This window comes from Cavia porcellus, unplaced genomic scaffold, assembly GCF_034190915.1.
Source record: "Cavia porcellus strain 051 isolate PalLab524CR breed Dunkin Hartley unplaced genomic scaffold, mCavPor4.1 scaffold_5, whole genome shotgun sequence".
Lineage (NCBI taxonomy): Eukaryota > Metazoa > Chordata > Mammalia > Rodentia > Caviidae > Cavia > Cavia porcellus.
This window is the reverse complement of record NW_026947488.1, coordinates 61720514-61746361: the sequence shown is the minus strand read 5'-3', so window position 1 is coordinate 61746361 and position 25848 is coordinate 61720514. Positions and strand designations below refer to the sequence as shown.

Here is a 25848-nt window from a genome sequence, read left to right as displayed (position 1 = left end):
GAAAAAGCAGCTCCACCACCATCAACAAAGAATCAAAAGGCAATCTCAGACCCCCAGCCTACACAAAACAAGTCTGGAAGACATAGACATGGAAGAAAATGGAAGTTATATACCTGAAATAGCTGAAGGGATAGCAACTGAAGTGAAGAAAGAAATTCATGAGACTGTAACAAGTAATCAGATCCAGTCAAAGAAAAAATTACAAATATAATGAAAGAATTGCTGAGCACATCTATAGAAGACATAGCTAAAAAAACGAAGAGCATGGGAAAATGATGGAAACCTTGAATAAACCATATAGGAAGGAATTACAAGGCATGAAACAGATTCAAAGAGATATCCAGGAAATAGAAAATTCTACCAATAGCTCATAAAACTGCTTGAAAGACTGAAGATAGACTTTCAGTCCTTGAAGGCAGAATTGCAGCTAGCAATCATGAAAGAAGAGATCTCTTAAAAATAATAAGGAACCAGCAAATAGCAGTTCAGTGCCTGCAAGACAACCAAAGAAATAATTTAGTAGTGATAGTTGTCAGCAACAAAGTAAGGACAGACAAATGACATGTTAGGAAAAAAAAAACTGTTTACAAAAGTAATGGCAGAAAACTTCCCAAACTTGGGAAAAGGACCTGGCATACAGATATGCGAGGCATATAGTACTTCACCTCATCATAACCAATGTAAATCTCCCAGACGTATAATAATCAAGATGCCAGAAATTCAACACAAAACAGTATTAAATGATATTAGTAAAAAGAACAGATCACCTATACAGGGAAACCCATTATAATCATGACAGACTTCGCAATCCAAACCATCAAGTCAAGAAGAGATTGGAGTAAAGTATTTCAACTACTATAAGAAAACAACTTCTAACCCAAATTGATGTGCCCTGTAAAACTATCTTTCACAATTGATGTAGAAATAAGATATTTCCATGATACAGAACAACTGAAGGAATTCATAACCACCAAACCATCTTTACAAAGAGCTCTGAAGTATATTCTAGAGAGATACAAAGATGACCACAGTTCCAGAAACACCAGCAGAGGAAGATTACCAAATAGGGCAGGCAGTTGAATGGAAGGAAAAAGTAGAGGGCCAACAGCAGCAGATAACCTGGCAGAGATGAGCCAGTGCATGCCTGTTTGTAATCATTAGATGTCCTCAATTTACCAATCGAAAAAAAAACTCAGGGAGAGTGGATCAAGAAACAAAAAAATCCATCAATACGCTGCATACAAGAAACACATTTTACTCAAAAGGGAATTCATAGACCTAAAGATAAAGGAGAGAAAACAGTGTTCCATGTGACAGGAAACCAGAAAAAAGTACAGATAGCTTGCCCATATTTTCATATAATGGAAAGCTCCTTTGCTATAAGGATAATGAAGCTCTTACAGGTAAATGGATGCAATTTGAGATCATGGTCATGGGTGAAATGATTTTGACTCACGTGAGTAAACCTCATGTTATCTCCTAGTGCAAAAACCTGAAAGAGTTAGTGGGAGCCAAGATGTACAATAGATATTATGAAAGTGATAGGGGAGCAAATTTCTAAAAAGAGGAAAGATGGTAATCATTGTTAATTTCCTATTGATTTGAATTCCTATATTGTTTTCATAGTTTTGTTTGGTGTGATTTTATTCTGTCTTGTTCTGTTTTATTTTACTATATCTGATGGGGTGGGCAGCTATTTGGAACACAGTGTGCTGTATTGTGGTAACCATTGTTGATTTCCTATTACCTGCTTTTGAATACCTGTAATGTTTTCAGTCATTTGTATTGACTGGTTTTATTTGTTTTTTGTTTGTTTGCTTGCTTTTATTATGTCTGTGAGGTTATGAACAGCTATTTTGAAGAAAATGAGACATTATGATAGCCATTGTTAATTCCCTATTCTCTTATTTTGAAGTCTTGTATCACTTTCATTGTGCTGTTCTGATTAACTTTATTCTGTTTGATTTGGTTTGGTTTTATTCTCTTTAAAAAAACTAATAAAATTTGAAGTCAAATGAAACAGGAGACATTATAACTCATGCCACAGAAATAAAACCTCTCAGAAAAGACTACCTTGAGCGAACCATACACGAATTAATTGGACAATCTAGAAGAAGTAGGTATATTCCTAGAAACACACATAATCACATGAGTGACTTCTAAATAATTTGAAAATCTGGACAGACATATAACCATTAGGGAGATTGAATTAGTCATTAAAAACTTTCAGAAAAGAAAAACTCAAGACCAAATGGTTTCACTTGATAAATTCTTCCATTCACAGAACAATCAACAGCAGTTATTTTCAATCTTACACTTCTAACTTATCTCATGAAGGCAGCATTATCTCAATTGCAGAACAAAATACATCACAAGAAACTACAGACTAATATCTCTGCTAAATTCATATGTAAAAAATTCTCATAAAAAAATGGCACACCAAATTTAGCATTATTAACCTGGTTGTATATCAGGGCCAGATGGAGTTTATCTGTAGATTTCAAGTATTGCTCAACATACAAAATCAGTTATGTTATGCCATAATAACCTAATGAAAGATAAAATTCATATCTTCATGTCAGTACATGAGGAGTTTTGATAAAATTTACCCTTTAAATATTGACTAAAAAATGCACCTCTCAATAAACTAGGAGTACAGGTATGTTATCTTGAAGGAATAATCGCTTTATATGTAAAGATCACTGCTAATATAACTTGGCAATGAAAAGTTAATTCCAGGAATCCAATGTGAATATCCACTCTCACTGTTGTATTCTGTGTACTACTAATCTGTTCAGAGCATGTAGGCAAACACAATAAATACAAGACATCTTGGTCAGAAAGGAAGAAACATGATTATGGTATGTGTTTAAATTAGGGAAATTTTAATGGCCAGACAACAGTTTCAGTAGACTTATCTGAAGATGAAATTAGGAAAACAGTTCTGTTTACAATCATGTCAAAAAGTATGAAGGATTTAGGAGTCAACTAAGGAAGTTAGAGACATTGAAAACATATAAAGGACCGTTAAGAAAAATCAAAGAAGAGTAATAAATGTTATGTTTAGGGATTTGAAGACTTAACATTGTTTAAATTTTCATATGTCCCAAAATGAGCTCCTTATTCGATGTAATTTGTATCTGAATTCCAAAGGTATTTTTCCCCGGGGGCATACATATATCAGTGGACTCATGTAGAATAAGAACAGACAGGAAAAGGGAGGATAAATGCAAAGGCACTATTTTCCCTGATTTCAAAGTACGTTGTAAGACCTGTAGATATATTTAGTAGTAAAGCACATGCTTTTTTTGGCCTTGGATTCTGTCCCATCAAATCCATGCCCTAAATATTACAAAGCTGCAGCTAATTAAGTCAATGTGGTACTGACATTAAGATAGACCTACAGACTAGTTCCACAGAACACAGAGACCAAAAGCATACGCAGTGAACTAATGTTCATGGTGGTTGTCAGGGATACACAAATGGGAAAATAAGAAAAAAGCCAGACTCCTCCACTAATTAAAAGATTCAGTCTAAAAATGGACAACTGAAATAAATATATACTTCTCAGAGGAAGTATAGTCAATAAATACATAAAAAAATGCTCATCATCTGATGATCAGATAAATACAAATTAAAACTACACTGAAATACCATCTAATCCCAGAAAGACTATCATTTTTTAAAAAATCTAAAAATAACCAATGCTAGTAAGCATATAGGGTAAAAGGAACCCTACTCTTCTGTTAGTGGGGATATAAACTAGTATAGTCACTATGGAAATCAATATGGAGATTATTCAAAAACTAAAAGTAGAAATTTCATTTCACTCAGCTATTCCCTTCCAAGGTATCTTACTAAAAAAGAGTTAAAATAATCCTATTATAGGGATGGTACATACTCTTTGTTTGTAGGACAATTTATAGTATCTATATCTTGAAAGCAGTGTATGAGTCCATCAGCAAATGAAAGGATAAGGAAAATGTGGTACTTACATACAGTGGAGTACTAGGCTGATAAACGAGGCATTTGTGAGTAGATTGATGTACCTTGAGAATGCTAAGTAAAATAATTCAGACCCATAAGTTTAAATAGCACATGGTTTCTTTTTTACAAGAAACACTATATATACACAAATAAAGAGCAAAACATAAGAGAGAAATAGGAAGCGGGGAAAAGTTTAAGTAATCTCAAATTGTATATTCTGTTGTTTTAAAACTTTCAATATGTATGTATATATGTTTGTTATACTATAGTTTTAGTTAATTGAAAAGCAAGTCTGAGGTATTGCCTCTTTTTACTTATTGTATTTAATTAATTTCTTTATTTTGGTATCCGGAATTGAACTCAGGACCTTGACCTTGCCAGGCAGGTGCTTATGCTGCCAAGCTATGTGCTCAGCCTATTATTTCTTTTTAAAACATGGGGAAACTCATTATCTTCTATAAATGGTATTGAAACAACTGAATAGCCTCATGCGAAAGAATGGGAGTTGACAATTTTATGCCACACACAAAAAACAACTCAACATAGATTGCATACTTGCATGTATGACAAGAAATTATAAAACTGCTATCAGAAAACATAGGAAGAAAGCCTCCTGACATTTTTCTTGACAGTGATGTCATAGACATTATATCCAAATCACAAGCAATAAAAGAAAAAACAGACAAGTGAGACTGTATCAAACTAAAATCATACATAGCAAAGGAGCAGTCAACAAAATGAAGTGGCAGCCCATAGGATAGATCCAAGTATTTGCAAACTCTGTATCACACCATGAGCTAATGTTAAAAGTATACAAAGAAATCCTATAGCTTGGTGGTAGAAAACCTAACAACTTAATTACAGTGTAGCCAAAGAACTTGGACAGCTATCTGTGTAAAGAAGACATATAGATATTTTATACAGGAATATGAAAAGATGCTCAGTGTTACTCATCAAGGAAGTGCAAATCAAAAGCTCAGATATTATGCTCATGTCTCTTAGGATAGCTGTTACCAATAAAAAAAAAAAGGCAAGTATTGACAAAGATGTGGACATATTGGAACACTGTATACTTTCGATTGGAATGGAAAGTGGTACAGCAGCTATGGAAAACACCAGAAAGGCCTTAAAAATTGAAAATAAAGCTGCCGTGGTTCAGCAGTCTCACTGTGTGGAACATAGTTAAGTAAATGAAATCCCTGTTTTAACAAGAGAGTCTATATTCCCAGTTTCATTTCAGCATTATTCACTGTAGCCAAATTATGAAACTTAGTGTCTGTCAGAGGAAGTATGGATAAAGCAATGTAGTATATACACGTATAATATTATCGACCCTTGAGAGAAACCTGCAGTATTTCACAAATAACAAAGCAGATGAACCTGGAGCATAAGGCAGTCAAAGTTTCTTTTTTTTTTCTTTTTCTTTTTTTTTTTTAACCAGTACTGGGGATTGAACTCACAACCACCTGCTCACAAGGCAGATGCTTATGCCGCTGAGCTAAATCCCCAGCCCCCATAAATACCTTTTTTTTTTTTTTTTTTTTTTTTGTCTTTTTCATTTTTATCGGTACCAGGGATCGAACTCACGACCACCTGCTTGCAAGGCAGGTGCTTATGCCGCTGAGCTAAACCCCCAGCCCCTCAAAGTTTCTACTCATAGGATCTTTGTAATTCACAGAAACAGAATAGAAAGAAGATAGTCAGGTAGATAGATGAGTTATAAGGTCTGCTAAACAATATTATGCAAGTGGTTAATATTATACGCCTAAAAATCCGTTGACTTAAATAAAATGCATATATTTTTACGGCTAAGTGAGTATAGTATAGAAGAACTAAACAGGCATTAAAAAACACATTTTCTGATAAATTTGCATGCAATACTAGGAAACAGAATGACTTTAGGTAACAACAAAGGAAATAGCAATGAAGTATGGGTTTCAGTTATCAATAGTGTTACCAGTATTGCCACACTGTTAGAAAGTAACAATTAGCTTAAGTAGGTGTCTTGTGAGGACTTCATATCATGTTTGTAACTTCTTGTTGAAAATCATGCTAAAACGAAGTTGTGGTTTTTTAAAGAATTTTATGGAAATCTAGTTAAGAAAAATTCCTTGACACTAACATACTGACCCTGCCATTTAGTTTTATTCTTATCGATCAAAGAAACATTTGGTAAAATAGGCAGTTATTCTGTGCCAAAGATAAGGTGGCAGTGACTTAGGGACTCATGAAAAAAAATTGTGCGAGAAACTTTTAAGTCAGTGTACATGAGGTTATTTGGGACTGGACTAGAAAAACCTTGAAGCACAAGTTAAAGGAATGGTAATGTGGTTATTTATGTGCAATTTGAAAAGAAAGTTCTGTACTATCTTAAGTTATGTAATTGGAGTTATATATACAATATTTTATAATAAGGTACTTGAAAAATGAAAATGGTTGTTCTGTTATTTAAGGATCTCGCTAACATGGACAATTTCAAATTCCTTTGTCCTTTTTGTTTGCTACTTAGAAATGAAGCATAATTCTTCCTGGGGCTGGGATTTAGCTCAACGGCATAAGCACCTGTCTTGCAAGCAGACGGTCGTGAGTTCGATTCCAAGTACCAATAAAAAGTTAAAAAAAAAAAAAGAAATGAAACATAATTCTTCTTTATTTGAAAGAATTCAGTTATTTCTTCTCTTCATCCATCAGCCTTTCATTTTCTGTATTGTTCTGTGAATGGGAAAAGTCTTTTCAGGATTCCACTGAGTTATCATAACCATTTTTCCCCCTTCTCTCTCTCTTTCTCTTTTTCCCTTCCCAGTTTTTAAGACAGGTCTGTGTGTCCTAACTAGCTTTCAGCTCACAGTTATCTTCCTGCCTCTGCCTCCTGTGTGTTGTAAAAAGTTGTGAGTCACTATGCCTAGTTTCCCTTCAGTTCTAAATGGTCAGATTATTTGGTTAATATTTTTCTATAATAGATAATTATTGTCCTTTTGAATTATCAGATTCCTTTAAATACCTAAGAATGTTGAGACTTTATTTGCAAAAGTACCCTGGGTACAAATTTTCCTATATTTTCAGAAGGTTTGTAGATATTTAATCCATTTGACGTAGTCTGAGAAATGCTTCCTGTCTTACATTATTGAACAGTAGAGCTAAGATAGCAGATAGGCATTTTATTGATATTTATTTACATAATCATTATGTACATATATGCTCTACATAATGATTACAGTGAAATGAGTTGGTCCATGTATATAACAAATTTATATTTTCATCACATTTTCCTCTTCTGATTTCTCCCTCCTTCGCTTTTTCCTCTATCTCTTAGTCCCATTCACTTTGGGGAAAGACATTTTCATGTTTCTCATTATGTATCTTTAATTTTGTTCAGTATTTATAATTTAGTTCCTCAGAAAAGAAAAGCCATGCAAGATTTAATATTATGTTTATTTCCTTTAACATTACAGTCTGAAGGGGCATCCATGACTCAATTTTATCCTTCTTTGTGGCAGAGTAATACTCCATTTTGTATAAATGCCATATTTCTTTTTCCAGTCACCTTTTGATGGAAATACAGGCTCCTTCCAAGATGTAACCATTATGAGTTGGATTGCCATAAATATGAGTATACATGCATTGCTCTTCTATGCTGTGTTTCATTCTTTTAGAAAGATATTAGAAGGGGAATAATTTGATAGAATGCTTTCTATTTTAGTGTTTTGAAGAATCTCCATACTGATTTCCATAGTGTTTGTACTAGTTTACATTGGCACCAACATTACAAAAGGGTTCCTTTTTACCCACAGCTTTTCCAGTATGTTAAATTTTGACTTCTTGAAAATAGCTATTCTTTCTGGAGAAAGATAGAATCTCAGTGTTATTTTAAGTTATATTTCCCCACTTATCAAAGATGTTGAACATTACTTTTATGTATTCGTTGGTCATTTGTACTTATGAGAAGTGTTTTCATTCCAGTAGCCCATATTTTGATCAGATCTTTAAATTTGGGTTGTGTAATTATTTTGAGTTCTTTATATATTTTAGATATTAGTCCTTTGTTTGAGGAGGAGTAGCTGGCAATTTTTTTTCCCCATTTTGTAGGTTGTTTCTTCATTCTGTTGTTAGTTTCCTTTGCTGTGCAAGTACATGTTTATTCAGTGTGATTCCCATTTGTTGATTCTTAGTATTACTTTTTGGATAACTGGGGTTCCATTAAGCAAGTCTTTGTGTATATCTGTTTGTGTGTTCAAGATTTTTACCTTTTTGTATTCTAGCATAGTGTTTTTGTTCTGGTGTTTACATCTTTGATGCATTTTTTAGTTTACTTTAGTGCCTGTTGAGACATACAGGTATGGATTCAATTTGTGGCATGTGCATAATCAGTTCTCCTAGAACCATTTATTAAAGAGACTACCTTTCCTCCACTATAAGAATTTGGCCTCTTTGTCAAAGATAAGCTAGCTAAGTCTGCCTGAAGGTACTTGTGTTCCCTATTTCACTGACGTGCAAGTCTTGTGGTTTTTGTTTTTTAGGGTTTTTTTGTTTTTGGTTTTTGCCAATCTCTTGCTCTTTTTATCATAGAAGGTTTACAGTATAACCTGAAGTCTGAGATTATGATGACCCCTCCATTGCCCTTGTTGCTCAGAATTGCTTTTGTTATTCTAGATGTCTTCTGGTTTCATATGAATTTGAGTGTTTGTTTCTCTAGTTCTGCGAGGAATGCTGTTCTTATTTTAATTGCAGTTGTGTTAAATCTGAATAACAGTTTCAGAAGTGCAGCTATTTTCGACTATTTTAGCTCTGCCTTTTCAGGAGGAGTTTCTTTCCATTTTCTGATATCCTCTTCCATCTTTTTCAGAGTACTCTAGTTTCTTTGTAGAGGTCTTCACTTTCTTAGTTAGTTTCATTCTTGTGTTCTTTTTTAGTTTCCCTTCCAGTGAATTTGTGGTTGTTGTATAGGAATACTATTGAATGTTGACTTTATATTATTGATTATTGTGGGAATACTTTGGTGGAGTTCAGGGAATTTTCTTTATGTATAATCGTGTCACATGCAAATAATTTTTTCCTTGCTTACAATATCCCTTCTATTTCTGTCTTGTCTAACTGTTTTGGCCAATGTTCAAACAACTATATTGAATGGGAGTGGTAGCGGGCATCCTTGTCTTGTTACTGATTTTAGAGGGAGGACTTTCAGCTTTTGTTCATTTGGAGAGGGAAAGAGAGAGAGGGAGAGAGAGAGAGAGAAACAGAGAGAGAAGAGAGATTGACTGTTGTTTTGTCATAGATGACTTTTATTAGACTTGCCATAGAGACCTTCTATGCCGGTTTGCATAATGAATAGAGGTTATATTTTATCAAATGCTTTCTCTGCAGGTATTGAGATGGTTATACAATTTTTTTGTTTTGTTTTGCTTCTTTTATGTAGTATATTACATTTATGAATTTGTATATGTTGAATCATCACTTGTCTGGAATGAATCTTAATTGGTCATGGTATCTGATCTTGATGATTTAGTACAGTCAGCTTGTCAGTATCTTACTGAGAATTTTTACATCTGTGTTTATTAAAGAGATTATCTCCTAGTTCTCCTTTTTGGTTGTGTCTGTTTCTGGTTTTGATATCAGAATCAAATGCATACTTCCAAGAATGACTTTAGTAGTACTGCTTCCCTTTCAATTTTATTACAGAATTTGAGGAGTAAATTATTATAAAATTTAGCAGTGAATCCCTCCACAACTGTAGTTTTCTTATTTGGTAAATGTTTTCTTTTTCAATCTCATTCACTCATACTGGATTATTCAATATTGTTTTTCGTCTTCCTGATTCAGCTTCTGTCATTCAGCTTTTGTCATTCATCTGGGAATTTGTCCTTTTATTCTGTATTTTCCATTTTATAAGAGTGCCGTAGATACCTATAGTTTAGTAGAACCCGTTGTGATTTCACCTTTTTTATTTTGTAATTGTATGGATTTGGGTCTTTTCTTTCTTTATTTTGATAATACTAGCTATTAGTTTTTCTTTTATGTAATCTTGCAAAGAACCAGCTCTTTATTTCATTGATTCTTTGTAGTTTTTCTTATATTAGCTTTGTGTGGATTGTTCTTATTTTTTCAAGACCCTGAGATATATGTCATTAGGTTACTAACATGACCTTGTTTTATTTTCCTTACATGGAAATTAAATGTTATAGGACTGTTTTCATTGTGTTCCATAGGTTCTAATATATTGTCATGCCATTGTCATTTTATTGCACATACTTTATAATTTCTTCCTCTTCTTTTTCATTTTAAAGAAAAACAGAAAACTTAAGAAGCAAACAGCCAAAAAACAACAAAAGCAGAATGACAACAACCACAAAAATCAGTTGTGATATAGGATTTCAAAACAAGATGATAGGAATTTAACAATCGTTATTATATTGTATATTGTTTATATATATATATATATGTGTGTGTGTGTGTGTGTGTGTGTGTATATATATATATATATATATATATATATAAACTATTTTTTTTTTTTTTTTGGTACTAGGGGTCGAACTCACGACTGTACACTTGTAAGGCAGGCGCTTATGCCTCTGAGGTAAATCCCCAGCCCATATATTGTTATCTTCAAAGTAATTGCTCAGATTACCAGATACAGGCATGCAAGATGGACCAAACAATATAATTTCCATTTTAGCAGGTTCTTTCCTTGTTACTATATGTATTGTAACTTTTGGATCATATTTACTCTTTCAGTTTTTTTCACTGGCAAGACAATATGGTGTTTACACATGCAAGTCTGATTTATGTCACTTGTGAGTATGGTTTCTAGCTGCATCAAAGCTGTAAAAGCCTTGAGTTTATCATTCTTTATGACTGAGTAATATTCCATTGTATAATACCACATTTTTTTCCTCTTTAATTTCTCTTTAATTTCATCTGTGCCCCAGTGATTACCTAAGAGGGTGTAGTTTAATTTTCATGTATTTGTATAGTTTCTGTGGTATCCATTCACATTGAGAGTTAATACTGAAAGATATTGACATAGTCTTGCATTATTTTTCTGTTGCTGATCCCCCCCCCCCTGCTTACAGCCTCATCCTGCCAAATACATTCATTGTTTTTGACTTTTTGGTATTGTTTTCATTGTCTCTTTCTAAGATATAATTGACAACTTTTTTTGTATTGCTGATTTGGTCATGAATTTCTTGAGGTGCTCCTCATGGCATTCTTTATTTTTGTCTGTTTTGAAGGAAAATTCTGTAAGATACATAAGTTGGGTTTGGAAGTTGTCTTTTAGGACTTGAGCCACTTTACTCTAAGCTCCACTGGCCTTTAAGGCTTGTGTAGAGAAATCTGCTCTAATTCTAGTGGGGTTTCCTTTTTATGTGATTCATTGCCTTTCTCTAACAGCTTTTAAGATTTTTATCCCTGTGATGGAACTCTAGTACTCTGAGTGCAAACAGATTGCAGAGAAGGTCTCTTTTGTTCCTTGGTACTTCATGTACTATATGTCTCACTTACCTTTATGTTTATTTTTTTCCCTGTGTTTGAGAAGTTTCTGCCATTATTTCTTTTCTTTTTCTCTTATTTTACCATTATTTCAGTGAATTTTTTTATGCAATTTGTGTTGTCTTCTGATTTTTTTCCTTATTCAAATTATTGTTAGATGAGCCTTCTTTGAGAGCTCTAGCAGCTGTTGGATTCTTTTTTCATGTTGGTCACTTTTGCTGCCCATATGTGATTCTATATTTAATCTTCTGGATTTTTATTTGATACCCTTTCTTAAAGTCTTAGTTCTTTGGTAAAATAATCATTCATGTTTTATATCATTTTTTAGCACATCTAGCTTTTAGTATCTTCTAAAAGCTCGTGCATCTTTTGAGTTAATCATTTAGTTTTTTATATATATATATATATATATTTGCTGAATACCTCTTTGATGTTTTGTCATCTCTTCTATTATCCTTCCAAGTAATATTGTTAAGTATCTTATGGTATTCTGCCCCTTTGGTCCTCCCTGGATTGGATTCTGTAGAGTTGGGAGTTTGGGGAAACATTTTGTTTTCTTCTTATGTGTCTGTTATTTTCTTTGTTTCGTTTTGTGATGAATTTTGTGAATATTTACATTCTAAAGTCTTTGTTGCTAGTGTGGAGATCTCTTCATTTACGTTAGGTAATAATAATTTGCATGAGGCTGACTATATCTTTTCCACCTTGGGAGGAGCAAATGCAATATAAGTAACCCAAAAAGCAAGTTCTCTGAGAATATACTACAGCATTATTAATATCACAAAGATAATAGGAGTGTGAGCTAACAGAAATAGCATCAATTATGTGATCCTGTTAATTGTTGATATCAAGCAAATCAGCCATAGTGTTACTGTCCAGGACAAATTGAACATTGATATATCATAGCAAACAATTGTGTACCACCCTTAATCCTAGAGAAGAAAAATCTACAATTATAATGTAAAAAAGTATTGAAATACATATTAGAAGTAAACATGGTTTGGGTGTCAATTACGTACTTTGTTACCTTGGCATATATGGTACTCAGTATTTGTGTATGTTGATAGATTTACCTTGTATAAATAGTAAAGTTTTAATGTATTCATATTTTTAAAATTGTGTATGTGTATCTTGTTCAGTTTATTTGGTTTAAATAAACCAGTCTTAAAGTGTAAATAAATAAATAAAAGGTAAAAGTAAGAAAAACCAATGAGAAATAGAGGTTAAAATAAAAAAAATTTATATATAGAAGGTAGAAAAATTAAAAGGGAGAAGACAAAAGTAGACATAAGATAAAGAAGCAAGAAATTCTTTGAACTCTTTGGAGCATTTATGAATTCATTGAGGCATTTTACTATTTTGTTTTCTCATGGTTTATGTTGGGTGCTATAGGTCAGTTGAGCTTAGAAGCCTCTGCAAGTATAGTAGAAATTCCTAGTATTGGATTACATGGAGAAAACAAACTTCTGGTAATTTCAGTCTTAAAAGATACAGTCATATATGGATATATAATTTAGAGGTTCTTTAGTAAGTTTTCTACTGTTTTAACAACTTCAGATTACAAAACATTATTAATGGTAGAGAAAAAGCTTGGAGCAGTTTAAAAACATAACTGCAGGCAGTATTAAGATTGAGATGTAGTCTTTCTTTTTTTTTTTTTTTATTGGTACCAAGGATGAGATGTAGTCTTTCTTAATTCACTCCTCCCTTTTTAGTCTCAAAGATTTTTATTATTGGTTTTCCTTATATGAGAAGCCCGACATATAAATAATTTAAGGAGTAAAATAAAAAACAGATGACGGGACACAGAGACTGAAAATGACATACTAGGAAGCTTGCTGAAATACTTATTAGAAAATGTTTATTAGATGCCTGGTTCTTTTACCCTGTTACTGATGTGTCACTAAACATCCCCATTACTGTATTCAATCTGATGAGCTTCTCCTCATAGTTACCTTCCTATGGTTAAGTCTTTGCTCCATCCCCCTTCCCATGCATGTCCACATTTGGACCTTTGTGGTCATCTGTTAAGTATCTTGTGTGTGCTGTTGCCTTGCTTCATGATGGTCAGTCTTAAAATTCTTTTAAAATACTAATTTCTCCAGAAATTGTGATATTTCTAAGAAATCTTTATTAATTTTGTGTTACTATTTACAAAGTAACAACTTACAGCACCAGCTGTTTATTCTTTTGTGGTTCAAGAATTTGTGAGCAGCTTAGTTTTGGGAGATCTGGTTCTTCAGATCTCCTATGAAATTGCAATCAAGTTGTGGGCAAGGGCTGAAGTCATCTTAAGGTTCATCTATGAGGACTCTTCCAAAGAGCCTTATTCACATGATATTTGCAGGAGTTGTAGTCCCTCATGACATAGGGCTCTGTAGGCTGCCCAAGTATCTTCATGACATGGTTTCTCACAGAGCTCAGAGAAAAACAATAATATATTACCTTTATTATCTAGCTTTCAAGTCAAACATAATCATTACCTCATTACTTTGTTAGATAACCACAAAGTTCAGCCTGTTGTTAATGTGAGATTATATTAAGGCTGGAAGAGCAGAGGTAGAAATTATGGGAAATAGGATGTCTTGGAGGCTGGTTATCAAAGCATCTAAAGTACACTTTACAAGCAATGGTTTAATCACTTCTAAGGTATAAATATCACATACTTTGTACCTAAAATAAATTTATTTATCCTATGATAAAATTATGCCGACGTTGGTATGTGCATGTTTAGGTTAATATGAAAACAGTAAATTGCTTTTCAGACTAAGTTATAGAATTCCATTTGTTCCCCTTTACGACTTTTGAAGTGACCTTTGAAAACTTTGCCGTTTTAAATAGCAGTCATGGAAATTCATACTATAAAGTAGCTGAAAAATAATATTACATTGGTACCTCAGTTCATGAACTTAATTTGTTCTACAATTTTAGAAACGATGGCCACATTTATGTTTATTTGGGAAAAAAGAGTCTGCAAACAAAAGCAAAAATTTGCCAAATGTTTGCATTTGTGAACCTTAAGATACCACTGTACTTGATTAGTTTCCTTTTTGTATCTTCTTCTGTCTCTCAAGTCTATATTGAAACACTAAAAGTGTCATTAGAGAAATTTATTTGAAATACTTTTGAACAGGATTGGTTTTCCTTTACGTGTAAACTGATATCTCCAGTGTAGTTTGCATATAGGACCCTTCATTTTGATTTCAGTGTTTTCCAAGATGGTTTCTGCTGTTAGTTACTTAGGTCAAAAGATTTTTGCAGTAGAATTTTGAATTTGCTGAGTGTACCTTATATATTTTCACTTTAGTAAACTCTAACATTGTAATTGGTATTAATTTGATTAATTTGTGTCTAAAATTAAAAATGTAAGGAGGAGAAATGGTTAATTGCGATGTAGTACCTGTCTGGTAAACTAGATAATATTTTAATTTAAAAAATCTTAATGTATTTAAAGTTTTTTATTCTCTTAGTCTACCTAGAATATGGCAGGTGATATCTGAGCTATTAGTATCTTTTTTTTTTTCATTGTCTTAATTACTGTTTCTTATACTTTTATTATTTGGTGTTGCATTCTGGGACAATTTCTCAGTAGCTTTTTCTTCCCACTTACCTATTGTCTATTCAACTATGTCCAGCTTAAATTCTAATTTGTGAGATACAACATTTTATATAGTTTCCTGGGTTCTTTATTGGTTGTTTTTCATATCTACATATCTTTAATTTTCTTTTCTTTTTTTTTAAATTTTATTTAAAAGGAAAAAGAGAAAAAACAAAACAAAGTGGTGTAAGGGTACAAGTAATACAGAACTACAAAAAAAAAAAAAGTAAGAAATCACCAGTTAATAGATTACATATTATTATCTTAGAGATAGTCGCTCAAGTCACAGTATCAAAGCATACAAAGTGGACATTCAAACAGTGAGACTGCAAACAGTTGTGTTCAATGATCCAACCAAAAACATTAATATGGTCAGCTATTTAACACCCCGAAACACACTTGCTGTTGTATATTTTAGAGCACTTTTTTTCCTTCTCTTTTTTTACAACAAAATTTACACATTTTGGGTTTTATTACTCCTTAGTTCTTATTACTTTTTTGTGGGGGGAGAGAATAAAGTCAGATATGGCAAAACACAGCTGTCAGTCAAAACCAAGGATAGATATAGCACATGATGTAAAAACAGAGTACAAGGTTATCAACAATGGTTACCATAATGTCTCTTGTTTCCTTAAAAAGAATTGTCTATCTCATTAGGTATTATAAAGTTGAACAAAACAGTAGAGAACAAGACCAATAAAACTTAAGCATTGTAAACATTACAGGACTTCCAAAGGAGACACTAGTCAAACCAGAATGGGCATCTTAGTGAATCTTATTGCCTTCAAAGTAGTTGCCTATACCCTCAAACTTGATACTATCATACAGAGTGGAACAGAGTCTACTCAGTCAAAACAAGATAGTGGGAGTATTACAGGACTTCAAAACAAGTTAATAGGAAATCAAAAAAAAGTTACTATTATATATCCTGCTAATTTTTAAAATTTTTCCCCTTAATTTAAAAAAAACCCATAAAAAATAACTAAATAATTTTTTTAATGAATAAGGGAAAGATTGAGATAAAAGAGGACATAACAATATAACAATACAGGTCAAAGCATGACTGTTTCAGCAACCTAGTGCTTCACCACCAAATAACCTGACTTAATAGTAGTTACCATAGTGTCTGTCTTTTTCCTTGAAATATTTGAATAAAACTTCATATACTATAGCTTCAAATATTTCCATATCAAGAAGCCCAGAATAAAGCATTTCCAATTAATAAGTGAAAACTTTATAAGGCTTCAAGGCCACATAATGGGGAATCATGATTACCACATATTTTTATATATTTGAATCATTACTTACATTAGGGAAACTATTTGGTATTCACACATGCGAGATGGATTTATTTCACTTATGAGTATGGTCTCAAGCTGCGCCCATTTATTGATAAATATCTCAATGTGATCCTTCTTTATAGCTGAGTAATCTCCATTGTATAGAAATACCACAACTTTTTCATCCATTCCTCAGTTGATGGACACTTGGGTTGTTTCCAAGATCTGGCGATTACAAATTGTGCTGCTATAAACATGGGTGCACATATATCACTGTGGTATGATGCTTTCAGTTCTTCTAGGAATATGCCTAGATGTGGAATAGCTGGAATAAATGGGACTTCCAATCCCAGCTTTTTGAGAAATCTCCAGACTGACTTCCACAAAGGTTGTACCAGTCTACACTCCCACCAACAGATCTTATAATATTCCAATTCTTTTTTGACAGTGATAAAGTTACTATCAAACTTTTAAGAATTTTTTTCATCCCTTTCCTTTCTTCCTTTTGTTTTCATTTTTGAGACAGGATCTTGCCACATTCTTCATACTGGTCTCAAAATTGTGATGCCTACCTCAGCCTCCTAAGTAACGGGCATAACAAGTGTGGGCCATAGTGTCTAGCTTGTTTTCCTTTTGAATTTTTTACTTTTGTTTGCTTTCCTTTTTTATTCATCTCTTTCCCTCCTTTTTGGCACTCCCTCAATCCCATCCATTTTGACTTCTTAAATCTAATTAAAATTGGTAGAAACTATTCCTTGATGAGTGTTTCATTGAGTATTCATTGAGGTATTTTGAAAGCTTTAAACTTTGTAATTCTTACAATGTGCAATTGCTATTAAATTGTAACTAAGCATAATAATAAAGCATATACTTTGTTGTAAATATTTTTAAAGTTAGAAGTATAGATTTGTCATATTAACAATTAGATTTTATTTCACAAGTACTAGGGAATATTGTAAAATATACAGGAAAGAAAGTTAATTTGGCCTGAGTTGGAGGAGAATCACTGGTTTATAGTTAGTGCTAGTATTTCCACATAAAAGTTAATTTCTCTGGTAACTCGAGAGAAAATGATTGAACATTTACTTTGTAATGGTTTTGTTGAAATATAGACTTAGTAAGATACAGATTTACTTAAGTTTAACCTCTGAATTTCAAATCAAATTTTTTTCTAATCCTTTAAAATATAGTATTGTCATGTACTTAAGGATTCTTTTTTTTTTTTTTTTTTTTTTTTTTTGTCTTTTTCGTTTTTATTGGTACCAGGGATCAAACTCACGAGTGCCTGCTTGCAAGGCAGGCGCTTATGCCGCTGAGCTAAATCCCCAGCCCCTTAAGGATTTATTTTTAACATTTTGGATGTTAGCTTCTATATGTGCACCTGATCTTGAGCAATCTTGTTTTTAATCATTTTAAAATGTAATTTTACTTCATTTGTTTCAACATTCATTAATGTAATTTTATCAACAGTGAAGATCTGTTGGTGATGGGGTTTTGTTATAGCTAGGTTTTAGGTTTTCATGCATGATGAATAAAAAAGTGGATGTTAAATACACAGCAGTAAAGAAAAAAAGCAACTAAATTTCATAAAGTTTCTGGGAAATGCAGGCCCAGAAATAGCAAGCTGCCTCATTCCAGCCGAAATGGAAAAATAGCATGATTAGGGAGAAAACTGGCAATGACTGGCAGAAAGAAAGGAACAGACATGGAAGAAGTTGTGTTAAAATTTGAAAACGGGGGGCTGGGGATTTAGCTCAGCGGCATAAGGGCCTGCCTTGCAAGCAGGCAGTCGTGAGTTCAATCCCTGGTACCAATAAAAAAAAAAAAAAAATTGAAAATGTGTGCCTCACTAGGGCACCTCCCATTCAGTCTTTCAGCTCATGATTGGCAATATGATTCCAGGGCATATGATACAACTGAGTCAATGATGCATGTACTTTTCCATAATTCACTTGATTGTAATTGGATACATGATATGCGGGCTATGTGTATGAATCTTTAACATGTTCCATGTGAAGAAAGGTCATGTAGGTCATACTTGATGGATCTAAAAATACATGTACCCTGGACTGAAACTTTAGCAATTTCCTTGGGTCTTTTTTATTTTTAACTTTGCCCTGTTTAGGACAAAGTTGTGGGGGATTGTCTCTGGGACATTTCCTAGGTTCAAGTGAGTGAAACAGGAGTGGTCCTTTATTTAGCTCCAATTGTACTGTCTGTATTAGTGCCAGGAAACAACTTCTGGAAATTATGTTTGTATCTATGGGAATCTACTTCAAAGTAACAAAATAATTCATGACCAAAATTTAAATTTTGTTTAATTTGCACAATGTTTAGGAATTTTTGCTAGAAAGTTCACTTTGTCATAGCAATTGAATGTAGGTTTCCTGTTTATTTTTTAAAAGTCTTTGCAAGACAAAAGTTACATTGTATTATATAAAAAACCTTCAGTACTGTTTTTGTCATAAGATAAAAATCAAGACAAAATTTGCCATGTTGTTTAAATGTTTGGTGTTTGTGTGTTTTATTGATTGATTGGTATTTGGTTTTCTGAAACAAGGTTCACTATGTAATTCAAGCTGCCCTTTAACATGTGGTGATCCTCCTGCCTCAGCCTTCTGAGTGCTAGAATTAGAAGCATGTGCCACCATGTTTGCATGTTTGAGAGAAAAATCTTTATCAAAAAATTTTTTTTCTTTTCCCTCAAGTACCATTCTAGACCTTCTCACAACTGTACTTGGATATAGGGAATAGCAATTCATGGTACTTAATGTATTTACTATTCTAAAAATGATTTATGGAGTATTAACCTTGGCAGTTGTTTGACTTGAAGATTTACATTTAAACAGGCAAAAATACGCGGTAATTATAAGACCACAATTCTCTGTTTCTAATGTTGATTTTGAACTTTTATGAATTACACTAATTTTCTAATTAAAGCTTTCAACATCAACTTTTTAAATATAAACATAATGATAAAGTTTATCCAGCCGTATATGAGATGAAATAAAATTTGAGATAAAAAGTAGTATATCAGAGTGAAATAGGAATGGGTTAACTTTTTCTTTGATTGTTGATCCATAGAACTTACGTAGCAACTTTTAATGTTCAGGGAAAATAGATTTAACAAATGTTTTATTGTCATAGAACATATTTTACTTTTAATTTGCAGAAGAACATTTTGATTGTAAAATAACAAAGAGCCGTAAGGGTATACATATTTTATCCCTGGAGATTCTTGTTTGTTTTTGGTTTTTTGAGATAGTCTCACTGTATGATTCAGGCTGTACTTTAAACTCATTGTGCAGCCCAAGATGGTCTTGAACTTGTGGTGATCCTCCTGCATCAACCTTACAAGTGCTGAGATTACAGAAATCCTTGGAGATTTAAGAGTCAAAGCCACCTAGTTATATGTCTCTATAACCTCAGTGGATATTTAAGGCCTTTCCTTGTAATGTAAATGTATTTTTACTCTTTTACTCAATACAGTTTTGGATATTTATCTAATTTATGGGACATGCAGGGTTTGGCAAAGTCTAGAGAACTTTGAAACTTCTAAATAAGAATTTCTATCAGGTGTAGTAGTTTGTTCATATAATTCTAGCACTTGGCAGGCTGAGGCAGGAAGATTCCCACTAGTTCCAGGCCACCCTTGGCTACATTGTGAGTTCCAGGCTGATCTTAATCTATATGACCAGACCCTGTCTAAAAAAATTTTTTTTACAGTTTTCTTTAGAATAGTTGGTATAAGAATTAAACAAGAAAAATGAAACCCAAAAGACTATTTAACTTTCAAAGAATGATCAGATTAAACTTACTGCTTAACATGAGATAGATAAAAATTAACTGTAAAATCTGTTGTTTCGCAGGTACTGTGAGAATAGAGATGTTTCGAAATATGCAGAATGCAGAAATCATCAGAAAAATGACTGAAGAATTTGATGAGGTATAGCATTCCAATATTTGTCAAACTGCCTTCTTTTAAATGGTTAATATGTTGATTTCAAGTTTTTGTTTTGATTTGATGTTCAGTATTAGACAAGATTATTTCTTCTTCTTATAAAAATCCATGCTACTAAATCCAAACTTAATATTCTTTAGGAATTTAATTACATTGTGTTGAGGTAGCATTGAATTGATGACTGATAAGGACAAAGAAAATTAATGGTGTTAGGTAGAAGTTGAGTGTTGGCATTCATTCTTGAAGTGTTACTCAAATTCCTAGATTTATTAATGCATCTCCAACATGTATCTGTTCTGTGGAATGCTAGTCCCATTAAATACTTTGGAAACAAAAAAGATGTGCAGGCCAAAAAAATCTAAGCAGGGTTACTTAGAATACCTGCCTTAGAAATTACAATAGACACTATCATATAAAAAGTTCTTAGAAATCTTAATGAAGAGGGCTGGGGGTTTAGCTCAGTAGCATAAGCACCTGCCTTGCAAGCAGGCGGTCATGAGTTTGATCCCCGATACTGATTAAAAAAAAAAAAAGAAGAAAAGAAATCTTAATGAAGAAAAACTTTTATCTTTAATTCAGAATTATTTGACATGGAACCACACTGGTTTCAAACACCCCGTCCCCCACATTGTGAAATACAAGCCTTTATTTGGCACATTCTACCTTCTAATTTTCACTTAGAATATGTGTTTTGTTTATTTTGTCTTCACATAATCATCATGTTTCCTGTATTCTCTGAGATACTGTCTAAAACACTTACACTGATCATAAATGTGAAAACATTTTCAGTTTTAATTCTTTATATGTGGCGAACTGAACTCATGCACGAGGCCACTACGAATCCCAGTTTTAATGTTCATCATTTGATTTAAGATATCTATTTTCTGGTAGATATTTTTTTCTTGATTTTCAACGCTAAAAGATTGCCCTTTTTTCTAGCGTAGCTTTTTGGGGGATAAACTTAGCCTTGTCATTATTAAATTCAGGTGATTAACTTATTTTAAAACCATGTTTAAACAGTGATAACACATGGATGGATGTCTTTCTGGTTAGATATTACTCTAGCAACTCACACTAAAAATATTTAAGTATGTTTCTTCAGAGAAACATACCGTTAGTGGCTTTCAACTATTTTGGTTACATTCATTAAGAGGTAGGGGGGAACCCTACGTTGTGACCCATGTGTAATATATGCTCTCAATTTCTTAACCTTCAGGTTTATAATCCAGAAGGACTCTGAAATGCCATAGTATTCTTTTCCTTTTCTTAGAGAGGGTCTTACCGTATAGTTCAGGCTGTCCTTGAAGTCCCTGAGTACTTTAGGCTGGCTTCAAATCTTTGGGGATCCTCTTGCCACAGCCTGTCAAATGCTGCAATTACAGGAATGTGCTACTGTGCCTGGCTCAAAAAGACTTAGTTTTCAGTGTCTAGTGGCAAAACCTTACGTTATCTCAGACGAGGTTACATATAGTTTTAATTTTCAAAGTCAGTTTAGATAGCCCTATGTTGTTTGTGAAATAGTTAGATTTCTATAATAAAATATCTGAGATAACCCATTATAAAGACAATAGATATATTTTAGCTTACAATTTTGGATGTCCTAGTTTATGCTCTATTAATGGTGAATTTTTGGGCCTGTGGAGGAGCATGCTAACCTTAGGGTAGGTTCAAGTACCCCTATCCATTTTGAGGGCATATTCCCAGTGACCCAAGAGCTCTCATTAATCTTACAGGTTCCAAGACCACCCAATAACACCTTTCTGAGGAGCAAGTCATTTTGAACTTGAGGGCAATTCTAGCTCCAAACAGTAGCTACTATTAATGCTTTTGGTTGTAGGGACACACCTATACTCCGTTGGAGTTGTATGGAACATAAGATGTATGTGCTGTATTAATTTTAAAAATTAAACATCTAGATTCTGAAATATATCTGTGGCACTACTTTTCACTAAAAGGCAGACAAACAAAAAAGCACTTGTCAATTTAAGAGTTTATATATGGCCAATAGAAGATAAAACCAATGAACGTGTGATGGGTAAGTTTATTCACCAGTTACAAAATCGATTCAACTGTGCTGGCTTGTAAGACAGGTGACTCAGACATAGATAAAAAGTAGTAAGAATTGTGCTATGCAATAAACATTTGATAGAAATATAGGAGTTTAAATTATTATCTGCCAAAGTTTTCTGATCTTTAGCATTCCCTAACCTTTAAAAACACCTGGGAGATGGCTCTATCTCACTTCCCCTGGACATTCTAATTAATTTGTAAAGCTTGTGACTAGAGTATAGGAAATTTAAAAAGTTCACCAAGTAATTCTAATGTCTACCGAGTTTGAGAACTATTGGTTTAAAGGAAAAAATTCTTTTTTTAAAAAAATAAGCTTTAAGTTATTAAAACCATTAACATATATGAATAGGTGAGTGGGAAAAAAACTATAAAATTGTATGATAACAAGAAATCAATACTTCGGTAGTGATATTTTAAATAACTAGAGAGAGATGAGAAATTCAGAGAAATGGAAGATGTGCCTAAAATTGTTTATGAATATTGTAAAATATTTTGGTATGGTGAAGGAACAATTTTTACCAAAGTTATATAATAGATGAAATTATTCAAAAGGCATTTACTTCATACTTCTAAATGTTTTCATTGTTTGAGTTAGTGGCCTAACCAAAGTCTTTTTAAAATCAGTATGCCAGTTCTTTTCCTTTCAGTACTACAAGAGCACAGATTATGATGATTTGTTTAAAGCAGACTTATTTATTATGTCTCTTAAGATTATCCTTTTTATCTTCAATCATTTATGCATTTTGCTACTTTAAATGCACACATGAAATTGGATTAAAATGCTAGTATACTTCTAAATATGCTACATTATGTTTCTTTTTCCTCTCAAAATAGGACATTTAGTTCCCCAAGAAGGGAAACGTTAGTTTTTGTAAATTATATTTTCTTGTAATATTTTAAAACCTTTGGATTCTGAGAACCCAGAACAGTGTCAATTTCTCTGTAATCATTCAGATTTTGTTGGTATAAATACATTATTTTAAAATGTCAAAAAACAAAACAAAATATAGTAAAGGCATTAGAAAGAATGTAAGCTGGGTGCAGTGGTGCACACCTGTAATCCCAGCACTCAGGAGGCTGAGGCAAGAGAATCTCTTGAGAATTTGAGGCCAGCCGGGGCTACAGAGTGAGTTCATGGCCAGCCGGAAACATATAATGAAACCCCACCTCAAAAAAGACTCCCCCCAAAAGAATGTGTGTGAATTCTGAAGATGATAGGAAAATGTTTTATGCCTGAAGGTATACTTTTGTTTCTGTTTTTGTAACGTACAAATTGTTTGTTAATAAATAAAGCACTGCAAACCTGCCCATAGCCAAGAGTACTGTATAAGTATTAGTGCAATTTAGAGATAAATAAATTCCTGTGGCTGTTTACTGTGTGTGTGCGCACGTGTGTATTTTTAAATTAGAATCAGCCATTAGAAGTTAAGATTTCTTCCTCAGATTATTAGAGTTATATTTCCATTTGTAAACTCTTAGGTTTGTTTCCCTAACGTCAAGTGACATAATTTTCATATATTTATATGTAAGCATATGTCAGGAAATTTTGTGCCAGTGTATGCAGTGAATTAATTTAGTCTTAACTATTTTTTTTTGAGGGGTGGGGGGACGAGAAATCGAACTTACAACCTTGTGCTTGCCAAGCAGATGCCATGCGACTAAGCTGTATCTCTGGCCCTAGTCTTTTTAACCCTAAATTGTGAGATTTTTGTGTTACTTGCCTACAGTGATTAATTCATAATAAAAAAAATAATGGGAATGTAGCTCACTGCAAAGATCTACAGCTGAGTTCAATCTCCAGTGCAACTTAAAAAAAGAATAATTTTTTTTTGCCTAAAGTCTTGATAGCAGAAACTTGTGATAAAGCTAATTTTTTTTTTTTTTTTTTTTTTTGTCTTTTTCATTTTTATCGGTACCGGGCATCGAACTCACGACCGCCTGCTTGCAAGGCAGGTGCTTATGCCGCTGAGCTAAATCCCCAGCCCCCAATAAAGCTAATTTAACATACAGTGTTATTCTGATCTCCTAACTCTCTTCCCTGTGCTCTATCATAAAAGGCAGTTAGCACTCTTATGAGAAGTTAAAGGTAATTATTCAGACTTTCAGAGGTTGTGAACTTAGTCTGCTTTTAAAAGTATTTGGATACATAGATACTGTTTTTGTTTTTACCTGTCACCCTTGGTAATCGGAAGACTGACTATATAATTCTTGTTTGTTGTATTAAAGCTTAGTTTGCAAAGTATGTATATGAATGGTGATGAAAAACTATGATGAATATTTAATTTTAAAAAGATTCTTGTAATTAAAGACCTATTGCCATTAACACCCCTCATAACACTGCTCCTCACTTCAAACACATGACTCTATCATTCTTACTGTTTTGAGTTTTAGTTTTTTCAAGGTGTTTTCATTGTTTTGTGGTACTAGAAATAGAGCCCAGCACTTTTACACTGAGTTATGTTTCCAACTAAGTTTTTATCTTACTTTGTTTTAATACCAGGAATCAAACTTATGACCTTCTACTTGCCAGGCAAGCACTTGTGCTGCTGAACTAAATCCCAACCCTAATTTTTGGTTTGAGATAGGGTCTTGTAAAGTCACTAAGATGCCCTGGCAGGACTCAAATTTAAGAGTTTCCTACCACAGTGCTGAGATTTAAAAAGTATATGATCTTTCTGCCTCAGCCTCCCAGCATGGGGGAATTATTGGGTATACATCACACTTGGCATTCTTGGCATTTTTCAGAAGCAGTTCTGGAAATCCTTTTGTGAATTTCCTTAATAGTGCTGTTGTGGCTGCCAGTGAGTTGTGATTCAATTCAGATCATTTTTGCCTTTCATGGTCCTTTTGACTTGAAGAGCCAGATATTGCATGATATCAGATCCAGTGAATAAGGTGGATTAGGATGTACTGTTATATTTCCATGAACCTGTGTTTTCTATTGGATGATGCTAGTAGTTGCATCCGCTGTATTTTTGATTGTACCTCACATAGGCACAATAGAGTACTTCCAGAACTGCTTAAGAAAGTGACAAGAGTCATCAGTGTATGGAAGTTCAGGGAGTGTTTTTCTGACAATTAATGGAAATCTTTTACTGCAATAATTTTTTATATAAAAAGTGTATTTTTTGTTTAGCCCTTACATATATGTATTTATAGTATTATATATTCATATTATTGTAGTAATAGATTATTCACAGTAATGTTTAAAGTAATGGTAAAGATGAGAAACTATATTTTAAAACATTCTGATTTAAAGACCATGATTCCATTAAGGTTTCAAAATATCACAGGCTAATATCTCAAAATTGAGTATCTGTTTAGATAAGCTCTAATACTGATAATGGGTCTATGCACTTCTGTTAATGATTTGACATTTCCAAACTCAATTTCTTACCATATTTTGTTAGATTACCATGGCTTATACTTTTATGATAATCTTAAGTAAAACCTGTGTGTGAGGATTA

General features: G+C 33.0%; 1 protein-coding gene across 7 annotated transcripts in view; it reads left to right on the top strand.

The window, feature by feature from the left end:
- Stag1 (STAG1 cohesin complex component) overlaps positions 1-25848 on the top strand; it is a 426216-nt gene that overhangs the window by 209947 nt on the left and 190421 nt on the right. For all 7 annotated transcript variants that reach the window (XM_063249046.1, XM_063249048.1, XM_063249043.1 and 4 more), the window contains one exon: positions 20220-20296. In XM_063249046.1, the coding sequence (XP_063105116.1) occupies positions 20220-20296 (77 nt within the window). The remainder of the gene's footprint in view (positions 1-20219; positions 20297-25848) is intronic.